The sequence below is a fragment of the Mauremys mutica genome, chromosome 15, assembly GCF_020497125.1.
Source record: "Mauremys mutica isolate MM-2020 ecotype Southern chromosome 15, ASM2049712v1, whole genome shotgun sequence".
NCBI classification, from domain to species: domain Eukaryota; kingdom Metazoa; phylum Chordata; order Testudines; family Geoemydidae; genus Mauremys; species Mauremys mutica.
This window is the reverse complement of record NC_059086.1, coordinates 21,032,776-21,053,311: the sequence shown is the minus strand read 5'-3', so window position 1 is coordinate 21,053,311 and position 20,536 is coordinate 21,032,776. Positions and strand designations below refer to the sequence as shown.

The 20,536-nt window shown below is 59.1% G+C and overlaps 3 protein-coding genes across 4 annotated transcripts in view; 1 reads left to right on the top strand and 2 right to left on the bottom strand.

Moving 5' to 3' along the window:
* On the top strand, positions 1 to 3,089 carry ATF5 (activating transcription factor 5). The gene is made up of 3 exons (XM_044987964.1): positions 1 to 156; positions 1,151 to 1,447; positions 1,856 to 3,089. Exons 2-3 carry the CDS (start codon positions 1,282 to 1,284, stop codon positions 2,644 to 2,646), a joined length of 957 nt encoding a protein of 318 aa, XP_044843899.1. The 5' UTR covers positions 1 to 156; positions 1,151 to 1,281; the 3' UTR covers positions 2,647 to 3,089.
* LIG1 (DNA ligase 1) overlaps positions 2,880 to 20,536 on the bottom strand; it is a 17,812-nt gene continuing 155 nt past the window's right edge. The window contains exons 2-27 of one of the 2 annotated variants that reach the window (XM_044987963.1): positions 19,890 to 20,095; positions 19,077 to 19,154; positions 18,778 to 18,970; positions 18,081 to 18,216; positions 17,034 to 17,132; positions 16,032 to 16,244; positions 15,383 to 15,506; positions 14,790 to 14,888; positions 14,058 to 14,114; positions 13,794 to 13,966; positions 12,823 to 12,989; positions 12,170 to 12,246; positions 11,649 to 11,740; positions 11,462 to 11,561; positions 9,262 to 9,347; positions 8,589 to 8,704; positions 8,404 to 8,499; positions 8,091 to 8,201; positions 7,854 to 7,925; positions 7,563 to 7,707; positions 7,350 to 7,432; positions 6,069 to 6,221; positions 5,265 to 5,318; positions 4,655 to 4,798; positions 4,295 to 4,387; positions 2,880 to 3,555 (exon numbers count right to left, since the gene is read on the bottom strand). In XM_044987963.1, coding sequence (XP_044843898.1) covers positions 3,475 to 3,555; positions 4,295 to 4,387; positions 4,655 to 4,798; positions 5,265 to 5,318; positions 6,069 to 6,221; positions 7,350 to 7,432; positions 7,563 to 7,707; positions 7,854 to 7,925; positions 8,091 to 8,201; positions 8,404 to 8,499; positions 8,589 to 8,704; positions 9,262 to 9,347; positions 11,462 to 11,561; positions 11,649 to 11,740; positions 12,170 to 12,246; positions 12,823 to 12,989; positions 13,794 to 13,966; positions 14,058 to 14,114; positions 14,790 to 14,888; positions 15,383 to 15,506; positions 16,032 to 16,244; positions 17,034 to 17,132; positions 18,081 to 18,216; positions 18,778 to 18,970; positions 19,077 to 19,154; positions 19,890 to 19,906 — 2,859 coding nt within the window. In that variant the 5' untranslated portion in view covers positions 19,907 to 20,095 and the 3' untranslated portion in view covers positions 2,880 to 3,474. Of the gene's footprint in view, positions 3,556 to 4,294; positions 4,388 to 4,654; positions 4,799 to 5,264; positions 5,319 to 6,068; positions 6,222 to 7,349; positions 7,433 to 7,562; positions 7,708 to 7,853; positions 7,926 to 8,090; positions 8,202 to 8,403; positions 8,500 to 8,588; positions 8,705 to 9,261; positions 9,348 to 11,461; positions 11,562 to 11,648; positions 11,741 to 12,169; positions 12,247 to 12,822; positions 12,990 to 13,793; positions 13,967 to 14,057; positions 14,115 to 14,789; positions 14,889 to 15,382; positions 15,507 to 16,031; positions 16,245 to 17,033; positions 17,133 to 18,080; positions 18,217 to 18,777; positions 18,971 to 19,076; positions 19,155 to 19,889; positions 20,520 to 20,536 lie in introns of those variants that run through there. The other variant, XM_044987962.1, reaches the window with a different exon arrangement.
* ZSWIM9 (zinc finger SWIM-type containing 9) overlaps positions 19,982 to 20,536 on the bottom strand; it is a 23,871-nt gene continuing 23,316 nt past the window's right edge. The window contains exon 8 of the mRNA XM_044989205.1: positions 19,982 to 20,037. The gene's annotated coding sequence lies outside the window, so the exon portion shown is untranslated. The remainder of the gene's footprint in view (positions 20,038 to 20,536) is intronic.

Here is a 20,536-nt window from a genome sequence, read left to right as displayed (position 1 = left end):
AGATAGCGGCCCCTCCTCGCCGCCCCTTCACTCCGTCTCTCTCCGCACACACAGACACAGCACCCAGCGCCGCGCGCCATGGCTCTCTAGCCCTGCCCGACCCCGGACCAGCGTGCGCAGCGCCGCGCCGCCGCCCCCCGCCGCCGCCACCATGGAGTGAGTGCTGCCCCCGGCGCCGAGACGGCAGGGCCGGGGACCCCCGGGGGGGCGCGTGCCCGCGTACAGCCCCGCGCTGGGCACGGGGACCCGGCGGGGCGTGCCCGCGCATAGCCCCGCGCTGGGCACGGGGACCCTGGGGGCGGAGGCGGTGGGCACGGGGACCGGGGGGGTGCGCGCGTGCCCGCGGTGGACACGGGGACCTTGGGGGGGGCGTGCCCGCATACAGCCCCGTGGTGGGCACGGGGACCCTGGGGGGGCGTGCCCGCATACAGCCCCGTGGTGGGCACGGGGACCCTGGGGGGGGCGTGCCCGCATACAGCCCCGTGGTGGGCACGGGGACCCTGGGGGGGGCGTGCCCGCATACAGCCCCGTGGTGGGCACGGGGACCCTGGGGGGGGCGTGCCCGCGCATAGCCCCGCGCTGGGCACGGGGACCCTGGGGGCGGAGGCGGTGGGCACGGGGACCGGGGGGGGGTGCGCGCGTTGGACACGGGGACCCTGGGGGGGCGTGCCCGCATACAGCCCTGCGGTGGGCGCGGGGACCCCGGGGCGCGTGCCCGCGTACAGCCCCGCGGGGGCGCTGGTGGGGCCAGGGCCCTCCGGGGGCGCGCGCACTGTTGCACGTCGAATGCACGCATGGTGTCTCCGGGGGTCGGGGTGGCTGGCTCCCACGGGGGGCGCTGCTGGGATCACGCTGCAGCCTGGAGGTGTCTCCCCATGGACTCGCTCCTCCCATCCCACGGGTAGAGCGGACGGGGCGGTATCTTAGTTCTGCCGGGGGCTTGAGTCTGTGCGAAGGGGCGGGAGCTGAGGCCCCAGGCCCGGCAGGGCGATGTGGTTTGGGTGGAGGGAAGTGGGACAGGGTTGTCCCTTTGCAGTTATAGGGTGCTGCTGTGCAGAAGATGGGGGGAGAGATTGAGCCCTGCCATGGGTGTAAGGATGCCCTCCCCCATGCCAGGGGCCCTGCTCACCCTCTCTTCTCTCCCCCACAGGTCTTCCTGCTCTGCCCCCATTTCCTTACCTGCCACCATTCTTGCCAGCAGGAATCGCGGCCCCCGTCCATCACGCTCTGGCCCCTTGCCCTATTGCGCTGTGGCCTGTGTGAACCCACACCTGCCCCACCATGTCAATGCTGGCAGCACTGACCCTGGACCTGGAGAAGACTCCGCTCCCAGCTAGTGCCCTCTCCTGGAGGGCCGAGTTCCTCAAGATCCCTGGCCACTATGAGCCTATGCCAGGGGCTACGGATGGGCGCTATGCCCATGGCACAGAGGCAATGATGCTGGCAGGTATAGTACTGGCAGGAGTGGGAAGTACTGGGGGTGGGGGGAGAAGATGAGGGATACTGAGCGTGCTGCCTCAGTGAGTTTGTCTCATGGATGCCTCATTAGGACATTAGAACCCTCTCATATGCCAGGCTGGGAGATCCCAGCCCTTCCCCATTGATGGAGATGGGGTTGCTGAGGGGTTAGGATGTTTGCTAAGGTGTCTCAATGCCCATGGGGCACCTGGCTCCTAGGAGAGGCTGAGGCCAGGTCAGCAAAAGGCAAGCTGTAAAGCCTAAGGGGGCTTGGCTAGGCCCAGTACCTGCCTACCTAGCCTTCCCTTCAGTCCAAGTTGAGGGCAGCATGCTTGGTGCTGCTCTGTTCCTGACAGGGCTCCCCCCTGCAGCCTCTAAGCCTGCTCTCTCCACACAGGCGATGGCTTCTCAGACTGGATGACGGAGAGGGTGGACTTCTCCTCTCTCCTGATGGAGTCGGGGGACCCATCGCTGCCCTCACCCCCACTGCCCGACCTGGAGGCCATGGCCTCACTCCTGAAGAAAGAGCTGGAGCAGATGGAGGACTACTTCCTGGAGGAGTCACTGTCCCCTGGGCTGGGTCTGGACCAGGTAGCTCCCAGCACACCACCTTCACACCAGCCTGCCTTCCACTTCCCCTTCGGGGATGGGAGTGGGCCAGCAGGATCCTACCCACCCTTCAGCTCTGACAATCCCACACCACTGCAGACCCTTGACTCGGGCTGCCTGGAGCTCCTCAGCCTGTATGGGGCAGGGGTGCCTGGGGAGTGCCCTGGCCAGGGCCTGCTGGAGGAGTGTGCCAGTAGCCCAGCAGCCAAGCGCAGCAGGCCAAGCCCCTTGGAGCAGCCAGCATCCCCCTGTGGGCCAGCCCTGCCCCAGCAAAAGGGGGATCGTAAGCAAAAGAAGCGGGACCAGAACAAGACAGCAGCACTGCGGTACCGACAGCGGAAGCGGGCTGAGTACGAGGCACTGGATGATGAGTGCCAGGGCCTGGAGGCCAGGAACCGTGAGCTCAAGGAGAAGGCAGACTCCATTGAGCGAGAGATCCAGTATGTCAAGGACCTGCTCATTGAGGTCTACAAGGCCCGGAGCCAGAGGCTCCGAGCCAGTTGGGACAAGGGCCACCTAGCCCAGACTCCACCCCAGGCCTACAGCATGACCTGTAAGTCAGAGGGAGAGGGGCTCTGAAAGATACAGAGCTTCAGGCCTGGCCTCCAGGCATGGAGCACAACACACCCTAATGCAGTAGAGGGAGGTACAGGGGATAGTGAACTAGACAATGCTCTGTCTGGGTTAGAGAAGCAGTGTCTAGATATGTGGGGAATACTGGGTGACATGGACTTGTGAGGGGGACCAGGCATGTCAGCTCTCCAAGCATCAGCATTGCCTGTGCCAGCCTGCCCTGCCTCCAGGGAGGGATGTTGGGGGAGGGGGGTTGGAGTGGAACAATGGCAGGAGAGGGGTGCTGCTGTGGCAGAGAAGGGATGTGTAAGAAGGGTGTGGGGGGTGCTGGAGAGGTACAGTGAGGGTGCATCTGAGACACAAGTAGAGTCATGTACAAAACCACTTGTATAGACCTTTTTTGTAGCTTACTTTAGAGAGCATAAAAGCCAATAAAGGCTGTTCCTGCATTCAGGCTGCACAGTGTGTGAGAGCACCCCCTCTTCCCTGGGGGTTGGGGCTCCCACTGCACTCAGACTTAAGGGAGCAGACTTCACCACCCCACTTCTGCCATCACTGCTAGAAGCAGAGCTCCCCATTGCATCACAGGGCTGACAGTCTCCACACCTGGCTTTCCTGCACAAAGGCTGGGTGGCTAAGGAGATGGTTTATTGTATACAACAATGCTCACTACAACTGAACAGATACCACTGCCTTAGGCCAGCATTTCCCTTCCCTCCAGGGACTCTGCACCTAGGGAAGGGTGCCAGAGGCAGGGAGCCTATGGCACTCCTCATCCATGCCCTGGCAGCCACAGGGGTTCTCCTACCCCCTCCTGGGCTCCCCACACCAGCACTAGTAGAAGTCCTCCTCCTCAGCCTTCTCCGCAGGCTGCTGGTTCTGAATCTGCTGCTGCTGCCTGTAGAGCTCAGCCACCTGCAGCCAAGAGAGAGGGATGGAAGCTGCCAACCCTGCCCCATCCAGTGCCAGCTACATGGCTTGGAGAAGGAGGCAGGCCTAACTCAGACATTTCATCTCCATTGCTACCTTCACATATGGGAAGATGTTCATCTGGAACCGTGCCCATCAACTCACCAGAGAAGCTCAGCCAGCTCCTGCTGCCCCCAGAGACAAGGCCAGTAACAACCTATAGGCCCATGCCAAGCTGAGCGATGTGTCCTGCTGGTGGGAGGAACAGCCCCATGCCTGCAGTGAGGAGAGCTCAGCACTGGCATAGCAGCCTGGCCATAGGAGGGATTTAGCCAGGATGCTGGGCTAAAGTGCTATAAGGGCATCAGCTTAGCACCTTGGAAAGAGCCCCTTAGTGCCATGCTGGAGCAGTATGGCCAACACTGAGGGGCTCATGCCCCTTACTGTACACCTGCGCTCCCTGTAGCGAAGCACCCCTAGCACAGTGTCAGTCAACACTGCATAGTGAGCAATTTCTGTTGTGCCCAGCCTTTGTCCCAGAGGTCACCCCCTGGCACTGCTTGTGAAGGAAAGGGTGATGGGCATCCTCCTTGTGTGTGCCATCTGCATACCAGTCTAGAGCTTCCCTGGGCACAGGCCTCTGGCACTAGTTCCCCGCAAAGCAGCAGCCTCACGTCCAGCTGAGGAGACAGGAAGGTGCTCTGCAGACTTAAGCTGTTTGTCCCACCCCTGCCCCATGTGCTACCTGGGAACTGGTGGTGGCTTCCTCAGGCTTCTTGTCATCACGCACACGCAGGAACCGGGGAAAGCGCAGGGAGATGCCTTTCTCCTCATCCACCTGAGGGCCAGAAAGGGTCTGTGAGACATGAATGGGGCCAGCTGGGCACCTGGGGGAAGGTTGGGAGGGTGTGCCCAAGCTGTGAGGGAAAGGGTAGAGCCCAGGGTCACAGGGGTGCTCTGAACTGACTGGGCCAGCAGCCCAGGATTAATGATGAGGGGTTCCACTCCTCCCAGTGCAGGGACAGCAGTCCCAGATGGTCCATTAGGGAAGGTCCGAGGCTGGTCCCATACTGCAGGCTGATGGCAGGTTCTGCCCCAGACTCACCAGGCCTATAGCTGCCTTGTGCACAGGCGAGATGGACAGGTCAGCACACTTCACTTCCCACACCTGCACAGCTGCCAGCCAGTGGTTCGGCTCAGTGCTGCTGTCCCAGCGGTAATAGGGCCGTGGCTTCTCTAGCACGTGGTCCTGCCACAGTAAAAAGGGCAGGGTTACAGGCCCAGCTGTTTGTCAGAGGTGCACATCTAACTCCAGGCACACTCCAAAACAGCTGCTACACAACTGCAAGAGACCTTGTGCCCTGGGAGCCAGGAGTCTTGGGTTTTAGCCCCAGCTCTGGGAGGGGAGTGGGGTCTGATGGTTAGAGCAGGGGGCTGGGAACTAGAACTGGGTTCCACCCAGGGCTCTGCCACTGATTGGTTATGTGCCTCTGGACAAGTCACTGCATGCAGAGAGGTTAAAGAGCTTCCCAGAGCCTGGGGGTTACCTCTAGCAACCAGCAGGGGGTTCTGAGAAGCAGGCTCAGGGCAGGGAGCCAGGGCTCAAGAGGGCAATGTTCATGCCCCTCAAGAGCACCCAGCAGCTGGGCTGAGCTAGCAATGGGGCAGCTCCCTGTGAACAGCCCTGCAAGCTAGCTCTAGGCAAAGCCTCCTACCTTCAGGAAGCTGTAATGCTTTTCCAGGCTCTCCTCTGTGAAGCCAGTCCCAATCTGGTGGAGAGAGCAGGGGGTCACTGTTATAACAGCCCTCCCCAACAACCTGGCCTGCTCACTCCCACCACTGCCCCATCTCACTTCACCCTGCCCACCCCCAAGCCTGCTCACCCCACCACACATGACCCCCCTATGCCAAGGCTGCTCACCGCCACCCCTGCGCATGACCCTCCTCCCCCGAGCCTGCTCACCCCTGCAACCCCACTGCACACAACCCCTCTCCGCCAAAGCTGCTCACCACTGCCCCCTGCACGACCCCACACTCTCATTCCCCCTCAGCATGCTCACTTGCACCTCCTGCACAACCCCCCGCTCCAAGCCCACTCACCCCCGGCCTGCTCACCTCCACTCCCACCTCCCAGCCCCAGCATGCTCCTGCTCACCCTTACTCTCCCTGGCATACCCACCTCTCCCACTCTTGGTCCACTGAGGTTTCCCCCCGCCATGAGAGCCATTCTCTTCCCTCTAGCCTGTTCCACTGCCCTCAGGTGGGCCTGACACACTGCACCCAACAGCCATCCCCTTTAACCCAGGGAGGGAGCTGCTTTCCTTCCCCTGCTCCAGCCCACAGGCAGCAGCTCAGAAGGGGGACACTAGAGAGGGCAGGGCTGCTCTCCATTCTCACAAAGAGTGCATAGTGTAATCCCAAATCACAGCCCCATCCATGGGGCACAGAACAGCATGGGAGCCCAACTCCCAGGGGCCCCTGTGGCAATCCCAGCCCTGTGCGAAGAGCCCACTCCCTACCTTGCAGATGCTCTGGTATTCCTCACTCTCCTCATCATAGCAGGCCAGCAGGAAGCCACCATACATGCCTACTCGCTTGCCCTTGCCCAGATAGGCACCAATCACCACCAAGTCCAGAGTGTCACCAACACCTTCCAGGTAATCCTTCTTCAGCTGCAACAGGAGAGCCAGCCTCAGCAACAGCATATGTGGGACACAGGGCCTTTCTCCTCTAAGGGCTGCCTGCTCCACTCCAGCCACAGGTGGGGGGGACTGACTGGTTCAAAAAGGTGGAAAACAGAACTCTCCTCCAGGGGTCAACAGCTCCCACGCAGCCCCAGGGCAGCAGCATAATGCAAAGCCACTTCCATGCAATGATAGTTTGCTGTCCCCATGTCATGGGAGAGGGAGCTCTGGCTGGAGCAAGTGCAACTGAAGGAGGCAGGATGTGGATCTCTCAGCTGATGCCAACCTGTGTCCCCAGAGCTGGGGCTCCTTGCCCTGCCGCCATTGTCCTAGATGGATGTGCCTTGGCACCAGGGGCCAAGAATATGGTTAGCTGCCTCCAACCCACTCCGACACTTCTCCCCACTGCCAAGTCAGAGCAACAGGCCCCCCCACTCCACATTGTGGGATAGCCTGTCCCCTTCCCACTGCCAGAGCTTCTTGGTGTCCCCCTCCCCATCTGGAACAGCATGTTGCCTCCCCAGTGCCAGAAACCCCAGTGGAGTAGCAATAGAGGGGTGGTGGCTGAGTGGTTAAGGTGCTGAGTTGCACTCAATCTCACTCTGAAAGGCCACCTCCAGTTCACCCAGCTGCAAAATGGGTGCCTGATCCATTGGGCTAGGGTTGCCTATGGTGGTCAGATATGATGTTGGCCACATCACTCACTTGTGTGCCACTGGCTGAGAAACTGACCTGCCTTAATAGCATCAGCCTAATGAGCCCTTCTTCACCTGGACGGGGTGGGGGAGGTGTCTCAATGAGTGGAAGGACCAGAGGCTCAGCTCTAACTCCTAGATTGACAAGCTCAGCAAGAGACTAGGAGGTGACCAGCAGGGATAAGTGTGGGCTCTGGAAGAAGCTTCTCTTGCTCTCTCCCGGGAACTTACTATGGAAAAGACAGAGCCTGAAAAGGTCGTTCACCACAGGTTGGCTGGGCTCAGGGCTGACCAAAATGGGCTCCACTTGAGCCTTCCTCTCTCTGTGTTACACTAACAGCTTCCTGTGCTGTGTGCCACTGACTTGACCGCCAGCGAAGTGGGACATGTGGTCCCCACTCCACCAGCAAGGCTCTCTCACCTTCAGCCACTTGTGGGATCTCTTGGCGATCTCGTACGTGGCATCCACCTCCAGGGTCTTGACCATGAGGCCCTCGCAGGAGTCTGCGAGAGAGGCTGGTTACCAAGGCCTGGCAGGCAGAGTGGCATGCCCCATCTCCCCTCACCCATTGCCAGTGCTTAATCCATTCTCCCTAACAGGCAGGGCAGTGCATCCCCACCCCCTACAGCTCACCTTTGATGGACTGGTCAAGAAATTCAGAGATCTCATCCAGGCTGCAGGTATCCATGGAGGTGGCAAACAGGAACTCCCCCTCCGTCTCCACAAAAGACTCGTGCAGCAGCTGACGGCGCCTGGAGAATGGCTCCTTCACTAGGGACTGCAGGGACAGAGGGGCACCGTATCGGTTACAGGCAAGTGAGGGGACATACGGGATGGAGCAGATAGCCTGTGGGGGGTTGCAGTGAGGTGCAGACAGTAGGGGTGAGGCCAAGGGGGTTTAGGGAGCAGAGGCAGGACACTCACCTCCCCATTGAGGTACAGAATGTCGAAGGCATACAGACACACCTGCACTTTGATCTCAGCAGCTTCCACGTCCTGAGGAAACAGCCAGCAGCAGGGGTTACTGCCCTGCTTTGTCCTCCCCATAAGCCCTGCTCTCTTCCCCGCCCACTCTGTGCCACCAGCCCCACTCTCCTCCCCGCTTCACCTGCCCACCCAGGGACCAGCCCCACACCCCTCTCCGCAGGAACTGCCCCATACCTTGCGCTTCCGCGTGGTCAGGACCTGAAAGGGTTGAATCTGCCTCTTCTCAGGGTCCCAGGCCACGGCCTCAGCATCCAGAATACACGACCGCACACTACTCTTCTTCACCTGCACAGGGAGGTGTCAATGCGTGGAAGGACTGAGGGCTGGCTCACGGTGCCAATAGCACTGCAGCCCCCAGCCTGTATCCCTGCCCCACCTCCTTCCGTTTCCTGCTGCTGGGGGGGATGGGGGGAGGAACACAACACCTACCCCTTAAGTGTTCCTGCCTGTTGGCACCCTCCAGCACTGTATGTCTCCACTCCCTTACCTTGGGGATGCGGCTGATGATGTCAGGATATTTGGAAGTGTTGTCCTCCTGGTTGCGGCTGTAGATGTGCACATCCCCATTCTCCAGAATGTGGATCTGGGCAGGGGAGGGGGCACAATGAGACATAGTGGAGGCTGTGGAGGGAGGGGGGGTCCCCCCATGGTTTCTGGGTATGGTGTGGTTACCTGGGCTCGCTCTCCGTCATACTTGTACTCGCAGGTGAAGGCAGCCTCCTCAAAGCGCTTCAGCACCTCCCCAATGCCCTTGGTGGGCTGGGCCAGCATAGGCTTCAGCGGGATCCCTAGGGAGGCCATGCACTGGGGCATCAGGATCAGCAGCACGTGGATGGCAGCAGCATCCAGGGGCCGTGGCCAAGAGCTGGACCCCCTGCACCAGGCACTGCACACACATCACAGGATGGGCACTGCCCCACAGCACAGTGTCTGACCCCGCCCCCTCTCTCCCCATTCCAGGTGGGCCCTGCAGACAAACATCACAGCACTGGGCACTGCCCCACAGCAGTCTGTGCACATCCCCCATGCCAGGTGGGCCCTGCACATACACATCACGCCAGGCCCTGCCCCACAGCACAGTAGGTCTGTCCTGCTCCCCCACAGCAGTCTGTCTGACTCACCCCCCACATGCCAACTGCGTGCTGCCCCAGAGAACACACTGACTCTGACCCAGCCCCTCCCCATCATAGCATCTAGCCTTGCCCCACAGTACAATCGAAACAGGCCCATTACACAGAAGGAGGGGTGCAGATGGGAGGGGGGGGGGCTATGCCATGGTGCAGGAGGCCATGCAGGTGCAGGAGGTGCTAGGTGGGGGCCTCTGGTGCCAGGGAGCTGATGGTACCTGGGGTGATCTTGCAGTGCTGCGGCAGGCTCTCCACTCCATGCTCCAGCAGGATGGGAACTATGATGTCATAGCTAGGCAACTCACTGAAACACAAACACAGATGAGGCCTCCTGCCAGTCTCCAATGCGCTCACTCCTCGCACTCTGTCCCATGGGGAAGCACCAGGACCTCACACAGCTCCAGCCCCCCGGAGCTGGGGTCAACAGAGCTCTCTGGATGGCTGGGTGATGGTGCTTCTGAGACAACTTCCCTTATCTCACCCACTGCTCTTGGACACCACTGTGAGACAGCCCTGAATTGCGACAGCCCAGGGCAGCCCTTCTGGGATAGGCCACCAGGCTCATGCTCACCAAAGACTCCCTGCTTTGTCGTTCTCTCTCCTGGAGCACTACAGAGAATGCACCCTAGAGCAGTGGTTCTCAAACATTTGTACTGGTGACCCCTTTCACATAGCAAGCCTCTGAGTGCGACCCCCCTTACAAATTAAAAACATTTTCATATATTTAACACCATTATAAATGCTGGAGGGCAAGCGGCGTTTGGGGTGGAGGCTGACAGCTCACGACACCGCATATAATAACCTCACAATCCCCTGAGGGGTCCCAACCCCCAGTTTGAGAACCCCTGTCCTAGAGCCAACATCAGCTGGAGCTGTTCAGTTATTTCCCTTGGGGTTACAGACGCTGTGCACTCCCCTCCCTAGGGCAAGGAGCATTCTTCCCAATCAGCAGGGCATTGACACTGCCTTCCAGAAGGAGGATGGAAACCACCACACAGCCATTCAAACATGTCACATCACACTGGGAGCCAGGCTCTGTGCTGTAGAGCAAGATGAGAATGCTAACTCCTGGTAATCAGGCTAGCTGGGGACCAATTTATCTGTGCTCCCCTGACAGCCAGGAAGCAAGCTCGAGTGCAAGTCATTCTGCATGGAGAAAGAGAAAACAAGAGAAAGTGAACAGCAGAGCCCAGGTTTGTTTGTGGAAGCAACTACCCCCAATGCAAAGGCACCCAGAGCGGTCAGTCAGCACACCAAGGAACCACTTTGCAGAAGTACTGCATGCCACTCAAAGCAGCCAGGTAACACAAACAAACTACACTGCAAGGCAGGTTCAGGGGAGAAGTTCCCAGGGGAGGAGGCTATGGAGCAGGGCTCACCATGGGGTTCCTCTGAATGGATAAAATGAGGTTCCAGTTGGTACCACGGGAGAATGAACACACAGCAGCACTGGAGCAGAGCATAACCTCTCGACAGTGAGTGGATTCAAGTCCACAACAGGGTGCGTTTCATATATCAAGCTCACAATGAGCCCCTTTGACAAAGCAGCACTGGTCTCCCCTCACAAGGACAGACCCACTGGGAGATGGTGAAAGAGCCACAGGAGAGAGCAGTTTGCACATACAGATGATCAGAGTGGTGCATGAGCTGCCAATTACACAGGAGCTAAAGCTATTCTAAAAGGAGCTGGGAGCATGATGCAGAAAGATACAACCCCTCCCCAGAGAGAGCCCCATGTGCAGCCATGCACCCCTCAGCACTGAAAGCCAGAGGAGATGGTGCACTTAGCGCTTCTGGAGGAATTCGGACACCAGCTGGCACTCCCTGGAACAGACCCTACAAGCCAAGGATGTGTGTGGATCCCATGCCCATCACCCGCCAGCCAGCACTACCCCAGCTTCCAGGAGGGATTCAAAGGAATTTGTCAGCCCAAGGCAATACAGAGATGGAAGAATGCTGCTCTTTGGGCACTGCCTCTGCCCCGGGGAACCAGCCAGCAGGGATCAGGGTGGGGTGGCAGCATGTGGTGATCTTGGGAAGAAGGGGGGACTGATCCTCAGCATGAGCCCCAAGACGACAGACCTTACACAGCACTGCAAGGGCAGGAGGACATTACCCTGCTACAGCCCCCACACCATCAGTGCTGGAGATACAGACTAGCTCTCCAGGCAAGGCCATGCTGACTACTCATTGCCTCAAGAGCAGCAGAACCCCCAGACAGCCAGACTCCCAGCCCACCCTGCATGCCATCCCCAGGGCATGATGCCCAGCCCCTATCCCCACCTCTGGGAGGTCCTGAAGACAGAGATGGAAGGCTGGGGGTCTTGCTGGTCATGCTCTGGCAGCTGCCCTAGCATAAAGGACTCTGCGTGGCTGTGGCTCTGCCCCCACCCTGGTATGGGCAAAGGCAGCACTCACCAGAAGGTCTGCTTGAGGATCTGGGTCTGCTCCTCCAGCCAGGCTTTGCGTGCCTCTGCAGATTTGCCCTGGCCAGCATCCAGCACCTCTGGAGGAAACCCTGCAAGAGAAATACACATCACTTCCCATTCACATACAACTCCCACCAGGGCACCCAGCCCCACAGCGCCCTACCCCATGGACTCACCTTGTCCCGGGGGAGTAAGAGACACGGCATGGGCAATGGCTGACAGCACTGACTGCTCTGCCAGCCCAATCCGAAGCTTCCCGCCCAGGGACCTGGAATACACAAGGGAAGACAGAGAGACATCATAAGGCTGTGGGTCAGGATTGAGGAGCACTGGCTGAACTGGCAGGGGGGTGGAGGGGAGCTGAGAGCTGGGATAGCAGTGGGCTATGGATGGGGATTGAGGACCCCAGCACAGCTGGGCTCGGAGTGCGAAGCCCAGGGCTGGGTCATCAGGGCAGGTGGGGATTGAGGGGCACTGGCAGAGCTGCAGGTGGGCAGAGCCCCGGGCTGGGATAGCAGCATGCTGCAAGTCAGGATTGAGAGGCAGCAGCAGAGCTGTGGGGAACTCAGGGCTGGACTGGAAGGTTCTGGCAGAGCCATGGCAGAGCAGGAGAGCAGCTCTGGCTGGAGGAGTAGCATGGTGATACTGACACAGGCCTTGCCAGGCCCTGGGATGCAGGAGGGATAGCATGACTCACCGAGTGATGTAGCGAGCTTCCGACTGCCGGCAGGCCACAAACAGCCCTTTGATGATGTCGATCTTCTTGTTCATGGACTGTGGAGGGTGGTGCGGCGGGGGAGAAGGACAGACAGCCCAGCTGAGCCAAGCCCGGGCCAAACACACACTGGGCCAGCCTGGCTGACTGCTGCACCCTCTGCCTTGTCTTCTGCTCCCACATGGTCTCCACTCCCATTGCCTGTGCCCCCAGGCCCTCCTCCCCAGGCCAACCTGGCCCCAGGCAGCAGCTTAGACCCTTGGGGAAGGGCTGCATCACAAATGTAAACCCCCACTCCCCGCACCACCCCTTCCATGGTTATTACAGGGGGCTGCAGGCCAACACTCTAGCATGGGAGTAATGGCGCAGAAAGCCCTGTCATCCTGAGGAGCCAGCCAAGAGGTGGCCATGCCAGCCCTAGAGCCAGAGGCCTTGACAGGGCCAGGAACACCTGGGGCACTGCTCCACCCCTCTTGGGGGCCAGCCTCTCTAGACAGCCAGTAGCTGTGAAAAGCTTGAGCACTCTGCATGCCCAGGGCTGAGCTGGCTACAGCCCTGCCAGAGGGACGCGGAGCCAGGTCAGACAGGGCCAAGCCCACCAGCTCCACCTATGCGAGCAGCCCCATCCCACTCACAGCACTGCCTGTCATCCTGGCAATCTCTTGTAGCTTGCTGAAGACCCCGGCAGCACTCAGCTTGGGTGGCGTGAACATGGTGCGCTGGTTGCTGCGGCTGCTTTCAGCTACTAAGCCCAGATCCCCCTTCTCCTGGGCCTCGGCTTTGATCTGATCCAGCTGGCGGCCTGCAGGCAACAGGGAGGGAAGGAGGTTCCCAAGCTGGCAGCTTACCCAGCACACCACAGTGCCCCCAGGACATGGCTGACCTGACCAGCTTCCCCCACCCCTTTGCCATTCCCCAAACGAGAGGGCCTGCTGCTCAGTGCAAGTCAGGGTGCCTAGGCACCAGGGAGGGGCACATCAGCTATTGCACTGTGAGGCTTAGGGCCCAGATCCCCCCACTGCTGGGGGCTGAAGGCTATTCCCTTCTGGGTGGGCCCAAAGGGGGCAATGGCCAGACCCTGGCTAGGCAGGCAGTGCTAGGAGATGGGGGCAGTCTCTTGGGGCCAGCCCCCACATTTGAGGGGGCAGCTTGGCCTGTCCAGATTGCAAATACAGCAGGGATTTCTCACCCAGGCTGTGACACCCCAAACCTGTTACACACTCCAGTGTCTCTCCCAACACTCAAGTCAGTGCACCTGCAACCACAGTGCTGCCTGTGCATGTACCAGTGCATGCTGGGAAAATCTGGGCAGCTCAGCCCTAGTACCCCAAGGGGAGACTGAGCCTGAAGACACACAGAGACCAGCACCTGGAGTCATGCACTCTGGGAGGGGGAATGCTCACTAGTCACAGGGAGACAACCTTGGCCCTCGGATGCTATCAGCTACTGTGGTAACTCAAAGTGGGCACACCCTATGCCAGCACCACCATGCCTATAAGTGGGTAGAAAGCCAAGGTCCCACTGCCCGAGAGCCACACACCCGACACCCAGAGTCAGCAGGGATGAAGGCCATAGCATAGCCAGGGGCCTCCTGCCTGGTCCCTACCCGTTGCCTGTGCAACAGCCTTCATGAGGATGGTCTCGCCGATGCCCAGCTCCAGTCCCTTGTAGGCAGGGCCCAGGCGGTTCAGACAGAGGTAGATGCAGGGCAGAATGTCAGATGGTGACAGGGCGATCACTGAGCGGAAGAGGTTGCTCAGGGTCTCAATGTTCTTCAGCCTGGAACACACACACACAGAACGAGGAAAAGGCATCACCCACTGCTAACGCACCCTAGCAGTCCAGGTGCAAGCAGCACACAGGGCCTTACCGGGCAGACACCTCCTCGATCCGCTCAAAGGTCCGAGCCACAGCCAGGTAGGGGACCCTGCAGAGACAGACACAGGTCTGTCACAAACACCACCCCAGCACATTTCCTCTCCCTGTGACCACGGGCTAATGGGGAGAGCAGAGTGGCAGGAGCCACGACTCCTGGGTTCTATTCCTGACCCTGGCAGGGGAATGGGTTCTAGTGGTTGGAGCAGGGACAGCTGGGAGCCAGGACTCCTGGGTTCTATTGCCTGCTCTCCTGCCAGCTCACTGCATGTTCCTAGGCCCATCACCTAGTCCTGCAGCCCCCAAGGAACTTGCTGTATCTTCAACTGCAAGTATAGCACTGAAACTCAGAGACTTGGGCCAGGCCAACAGACTTGAGGCTCCACACCCAAGACTCACACTGCAGCTCTGTCTCCCCTAGGGAATCTCACATATGAATCTCCAGGGCAGCCCAACCCCCACTGCCCCATCACTCCTCAATGAAGCTTTTTAGGCCAGGTGCTTTCCCCCACTGCCAGTGCAGAACAACCTGCTGCTCTTCTGGGACCAGATGTGGCACAAAGGAGAATGGTGACAGCTCTGTGATATGAAGAGAGCCCTGATAGCAGGGGAAGCACCCTGGTATGCACCTCCCATTACATCCTTCCTTTCCCCACCCCCCGCCCCCACATGGGGTAGGGCTTGCAGGCTCCATAAGGGAGCACTGCCCTCTTCATGGCCCCCTCACCTCTGACCATGCCCCCAGCAGGCGTCCTGGACAGGGTGGTAGCTGCTCTTCGAAGGATTGTACTCCATGGGGTCCAGTGGCACAACTGGCTTGGAGAAACTGGAAGGATCACAAAGCCAAAGAGAGATAGGAAGCCACCAAGTCCAGTACACAGGCCCCACTGCACTAGTGTTTCTGGAAGTCTCCCAACAATTTGCTTGCACTAGCACCCCCAGCGAGGGGAGCCCAGCACAGGTAGCAACAGGCACCATTATCGCATGGATGAGACAGGCACCCAGCTGCACCAATGCACCCATGGGAGAAGCTGCAGTGTCACAGGACGCTCTGTGTGCACAGGCCTGGGTGCAGCTCAGGGCATACGTTGGCTGGGATGCACTGCCCTTGCAGGAACTGTACCTCACAGGGGGGAGGACGTAAACTGATGCTGCCTCCTGCCACCCCCAAAAAGGGCCATGCTTGCCTGGGAGAGGCTGCCGCCCTCGCTAGGAGTGCAATCCCACATAGGTACTGGCCAACAGTGTGTTTGTTCCCCCACTGCGTGGGTGGGGTGTAGAGCCAGGCACAGGAGATGCTCCATGTACACAGCTCCCTACCTGCCAGCTGTGCCATCACTCCCATTGCTGCTCACTGTGGCTGAGCCAGTTGGGGGAGGTGGTATCTCCACTGCTGCACGTTCATCTGCCTTCCCTGCCTTTGCCTCTGGCACCTTCTTGGGGGCTATGTGGGATGTAAAGGGCCACACAGCACTTTATTCATTGGGGGAGAGCAGGCCCACCTGCCTGCAAGATACCCACAGGGGAGCCCCACTGCCTTTAAAGCTAGGCCCCCCTCCCCAGGATCTGCACACATCAGCTCTCCACACCCATCTCCAGAACCACCCAGCTCCCATGCCCTTCCCCCAGATCCACCCATTCTGGGGGCCAGGATGGCTTCCTGTCCCCTCCCTGGGTCTGTCCGTCCTGGGCCAGGACTGTTCTCCCACCTATTGGGAGGTGACCCTCCACCTGAGCGCAGCTCTGCTCTGGAGAGTGCCAAGAACAGTGGCGCTGAGCCTTGCTGGCCACATTTACGAGGTGGTTTCCTACATGGCAGCTCCAGATCGGAGAGTTCAGTTGGGGACAGTCTGACCCCACACACAAGCGATGGATTATGCCTCATGCTAGAAAGCGGCTCCCCACGCCCAGCCCCCACCCCAGCCCAGGGGTCCCTGAACCAGCGGGGCTACACTGCCCCCACACTCACCAAAGAAGCTGGAGATGGCTCTGCTGGGCTTGGGTGGCTCAGGCTTCTCCTGGGCTCCCCCTCCAGCGCAGTCCTCTTCTCCCTTGTTCACAGCCCCCTCCTCCAAAGTGCCATTAACTTCAGCCAGTTCTATCTCCGAATGCTGACCTTTCACCTCTTGCATTTCCATGGCTTCTTCTTCCTTTACTTCCCTGCCTGCCTCATCTCCTGAGCCTGCAGCAGAACAGAAGCCCACAGCCGATCAGGCACACAGGGTGCAGGGAGGGACCCCATACTTAGGCACCTGACTGATCCATGCAGCTGGGGATGAGGGGTGAGAGCCAGTCCCAGAGGATGGGTTCTACAACAGTGGTTCTCAACCAGGGATACACATACCCCTGGGAGTATGCAGAGGTCTTCCAGGGAATACATCAACTCATCTGGATATTTGCCTAGTTTCACAACAGGCTACATAAAAAGCACAAGCAAAGTTAGTACTAAAATTTCATACAATGATTTGTTTATACTTCTCTATATACTATACATTGAAATGTAAGTACAATGTTTGTATTCCAATTGATTTATTTTATAATTATATGGTAAAAATGAGAAAGTCAGCCATTTTCCAGTAACAGTGTGCTGGGACACTTTTGTATTTCTATGTCTGATTTTGTAAGCAAATAGTTTTTAAGTGAGGTGAAACTTGGGGGTACACAAGACAAATCAGACTCCTGAAAGGGGTATAGTAGTCTGGAAAGGTTGGGAGTCACTGCTCTACACAGGATGCCTACAGCAAGCTCACTGCTGCCACCTCCTGGTTGCAGGTATGGTAGTGCAATACAGGCCCCTGCGTCGGGGGAGTACTCAGGTCTTGAGCACCCCTGGGAAAAGTCCACGCAAATGAGCCCCCAGCCAGGACACACAGATCCCCTTGAGGATGTCACTCAGGAAGCAGCAGGAGATATCCAGAGAAGGAAAGCCCAAGATGCTGCATTCCCAGAGCAACTGCTGGCACACTCTTACCTTGCTCTTCCCGGCATCTCTTGGCACTCGGCTCCTCATGCCTGTTGTTTTCCCTGCTAGTTGGCAGCTCTATTTTGCGTTTGGGGATCTGCTTGCGAGCTGAGGAGCAGAGATTAGAGTCAGCCTCCTGCAAACTACTGGGAGGGGTCTCTGGAGCCAGCCCCGAGTCTTTGGATCGGGACAAGTTGTGGGAAAAGGAGGGGTGTGGAGTCCAGAGGTGCACATGTGCCAGGGTGCAGAAGCAGGAGCAGCACTGGGTTACAGAGAGCATGCCAGGCCAGCACAGTCACCTACAGCGCCCAATGAGGCCAAACTCATCCAGAGGCCCCTCTAGCTTTAGGTGCCCTGCCTGACCCTCAACTCTCCAGCTGACTTCAGTGGAGCTTGGGTGCTTAGCCCCTCTGAGAATGGGGCACAGCTAGGTACCCAAGATCAGGCCCCTTGTGAATGCTGAGGCCTGAGTGACTTGGTGGGCAGAGGGAATGTGGCAGCCATAAACACAACTGTGCTGCAGAGAGGCACCGACACTGTTTCACTCTACATTGTTCTACCAGCTCCAACCTTCCCCAAGACTTAGAGTTCAGAAAGACAGAAGCCCAAGCCAGCAGAAAGCCAAAAGGAAGGGAGAGCAGCAACCAGAAAAACATCTTCTGTAGCCCAGGACCCCAACACATGGGCAGGTCTCTGTCAGGGCCCAAGGGAGAAAAGGCAAACGAACAGCGTGGATGGGATTTAAGGAGGAGAGATCAACAAAGCATGGCCCAAGGAGAGCACAACATATTAACTGCTGGCAATTACATTGTTCATAGCCTTCGAAGGTCAGATGGGAGAGAGATGCACGTCTCTGTGCAAGAAAAGCAATGGCTGGAGAGCTGGGAGCCTGATTGCATGGGGCCTGAGACACCAGCTCAGGAACCCTGACAGTGGAAAAAAAATGGGCTGAACTATGGAGGCCCACTCTGGGAGAGTGCAGGTAGAGGCCTGCCACTCGGAAAGGGTGCCCAAGAAGAGAGTGAGGGCATGATCACATCCGGGCAGGGTCCTTACCGGTCCTGCGCCTGGGGATGCCAGCATGGCCGATGGCAGGGGAGTCAGAAAGGGCCGGGCTGTCTCCAGCGGAGTGGCTACTGCTTGGTGAGGGGCTATCCGCAGAGATATCAGACTGAGGAGTTTGCATAGGCTCCTGAAAGACAATCCCCCAAGAGTGCTACAGGCAGGAAAGAGACATGGAGCACAAACCACAGCCCACCTGGCTGTATCACTAGCACTGGGCAAGGTGGGGTGGGAGCAGCACTCAGCCCCAAGAGAGGGGCCAGCATGGGCCCTTTCAGCAGGTTCCTGGAAGAAAGTTGGGCAGGGGTTCCAAGGAGGCTTGTGAGGGATACAGGGGGCAAAACAGCCATCTTCAGGAGAGCTCCAAGTGGAAGGAGGGTGCGCACACAGGCAGGTCTCTGTAGCAACACACAGGACACTGTACTATATATACACCTCTCCAACTAGCAGAAGGCACTCTGCCCAGGACACACTATAGGACTAGCATTGGGGGCACATACAAGGGGGAGCCCAGGGCCTCGCTGGAGTGAAGGGCACTAAGGCGAGGCATGGAGGAGGCATTGGGCTGGTGCAGGCCAAGTGAAGGGCAACATGGGGCAGCCTACACTCTAGTTGGTGCTGGGCGGATGCAAGATCCCAGGCTGGCCCCATGGGGGTTCCGGGGGAGAGAGAGGGGGTGCGCAGAGGATACCTGCTTGCTGCTGGCTCTCTCTAAGCTTCTGTCCTGTATGGGATCCATCTCTGCTCGGGCTGTCAGCACAGCCTCCTCCTCGTCACTGTCGCTCTCCAAGACCCGGCGCAGGGGCCTCTTGGCAGCGGATTTCACTGGGGAGTCCATGCAGAGGCTCAGGCCATTTCTCTGCATCACAGCTGCCTCTGACAGCCTGTAACGAAGCTGTGGGTCAGAGAGGATGGCCCTGGGACCAACGCCAGCGAGACCTTGCCCCAACTGTCCCCCATGGTGCGTAATGGAGCCCGGCAGTAACTCACTGGCTGGTTGAGTCCTCCTCTGCTGGCAGTCCAATCTTCTCCTCCTCTTTCACAGCCTTCATGGGCTGGAAAAATGACCTGGCCAAAGCAACGACAGAAATGCCTGACTAACACCCCGCATGGGTAGACTAGACAGACTCTTGAGGAAAGGAAATCCCTTTAGCCCAGCACAGGAGTCCATCAAGGCTCCCACTAGTCACCTGATATAGTCATCCAGGCAACAAGCTGCAGTACAATGAGAAAGCCCTGCGTTGGCAGCCCCAGGCTCTCTAACTGCATGGAGGTCCAACAGAAGGGCCTGGAGTGCTCCAGCAATACCCAGAACAACTGCTGCATTGCCCCATCCGTGGGCTCACTGCATCATCCCACACATGCAGAGAAGCAGCTCTTGTCTATGCTTCACTTAGCTGCAAGCCGTGTTATAACCTTGCAGGGGGCACATGTGGCCAGAGCTCTGTGGGGCAGGAAGTCCCTGCAGGGCAGGCGCTCTGAGACACTCAGGTACTTGTGCTCACAGCGCTGAGCACAGGCTAACAGCAAGAGAGATAGGCCAGGAGACCCAGGGACCAGCCTCAGCTCTGAAAGGCAACGCACCAAACAGTGCGGGCAGGGCCTGTGCCTTCCCCAGTGGGCTGAGACACACCACTGGGGGCAGGGAAGCACAGGCGGGCTCTGCTGCCACAGAGATGGAGGCACAAGGGCAGGGGGCTGGCAAGGAACAACCAGCCTCTCCCATCCCCTGCTCCCTCACCACTCCCCTGTAGGGCAGCAAGGGGGTGCCAAGGCTCCAGCCCCCTGGGGGGCATTACTTACGTGATGGGGCGCTGCATTGTGGGGGGTGGAGGGGAGCTGTTGCTGCAGGCCAGGCAAATGCAAAGCCCTTCTGGCACGTCAGCTGCTCTGGGACCTGCGAGCCAAACACCAGCGATCGCTCAGTGCCCCTCCACCATGGCGGCTCCAGCTGCAGGCAGAAAAGGGGACAGAGGTGAGAGGCCCCCGAGCTGGCCCAAGAACTGAACCTGGAGCAGAGCAGGGCAAGCATTAGTCTGCAGCACAGACAGGAAGGTGAAACCACCTGCCTAGGCACTGAGCCCAGTTCCCACTGCTCAGCCCAAGCCAGGGGCCAGGCCATGGAGCAGAGGGGGCAGCTGCCCCCTGGGAAGCACCAGGGTCATTGCTAGAGGCTGGATTCACTGGACTAGACTGGGAGTCGGCCTGGCAGAGGGGGTGGGGGGCGTTTGGGGAGCAGGTGGCTGGACTGAGGGCCAGGTGTGGGCGCATGGTGGCTGGAGGGGAGATGAGAGGGGAGGGGCAGCTGGCAGAGAGAAACACAGGGGGCGTTGGAAGAGGGGAAGGGGCAGGTGAGCAGCAGCAGCCCCTTTTCCCGCCATTTCCGCCCCACAGGGGCTGCGCGCGGTCGTTGGCCCCCAACGGTCTATCCCCAACAGTCCCCACTCCAG

What these genes read in the sequence shown, in the direction of transcription:
- ATF5 (XM_044987964.1), top strand. Translation starts at nt 1,282, where the DNA reads ATGTCAATGCTGGCAGCACTGACCCTGGACCTGGAGAAGACTCCGCTC. An exon ending in AGAGGCAATGATGCTGGCAG is followed by an intron (nt 1,448 to 1,855) that starts GTATAGTACTGG and finishes CTCTCCACACAG; the next exon opens with GCGATGGCTTCTCAGACTGG.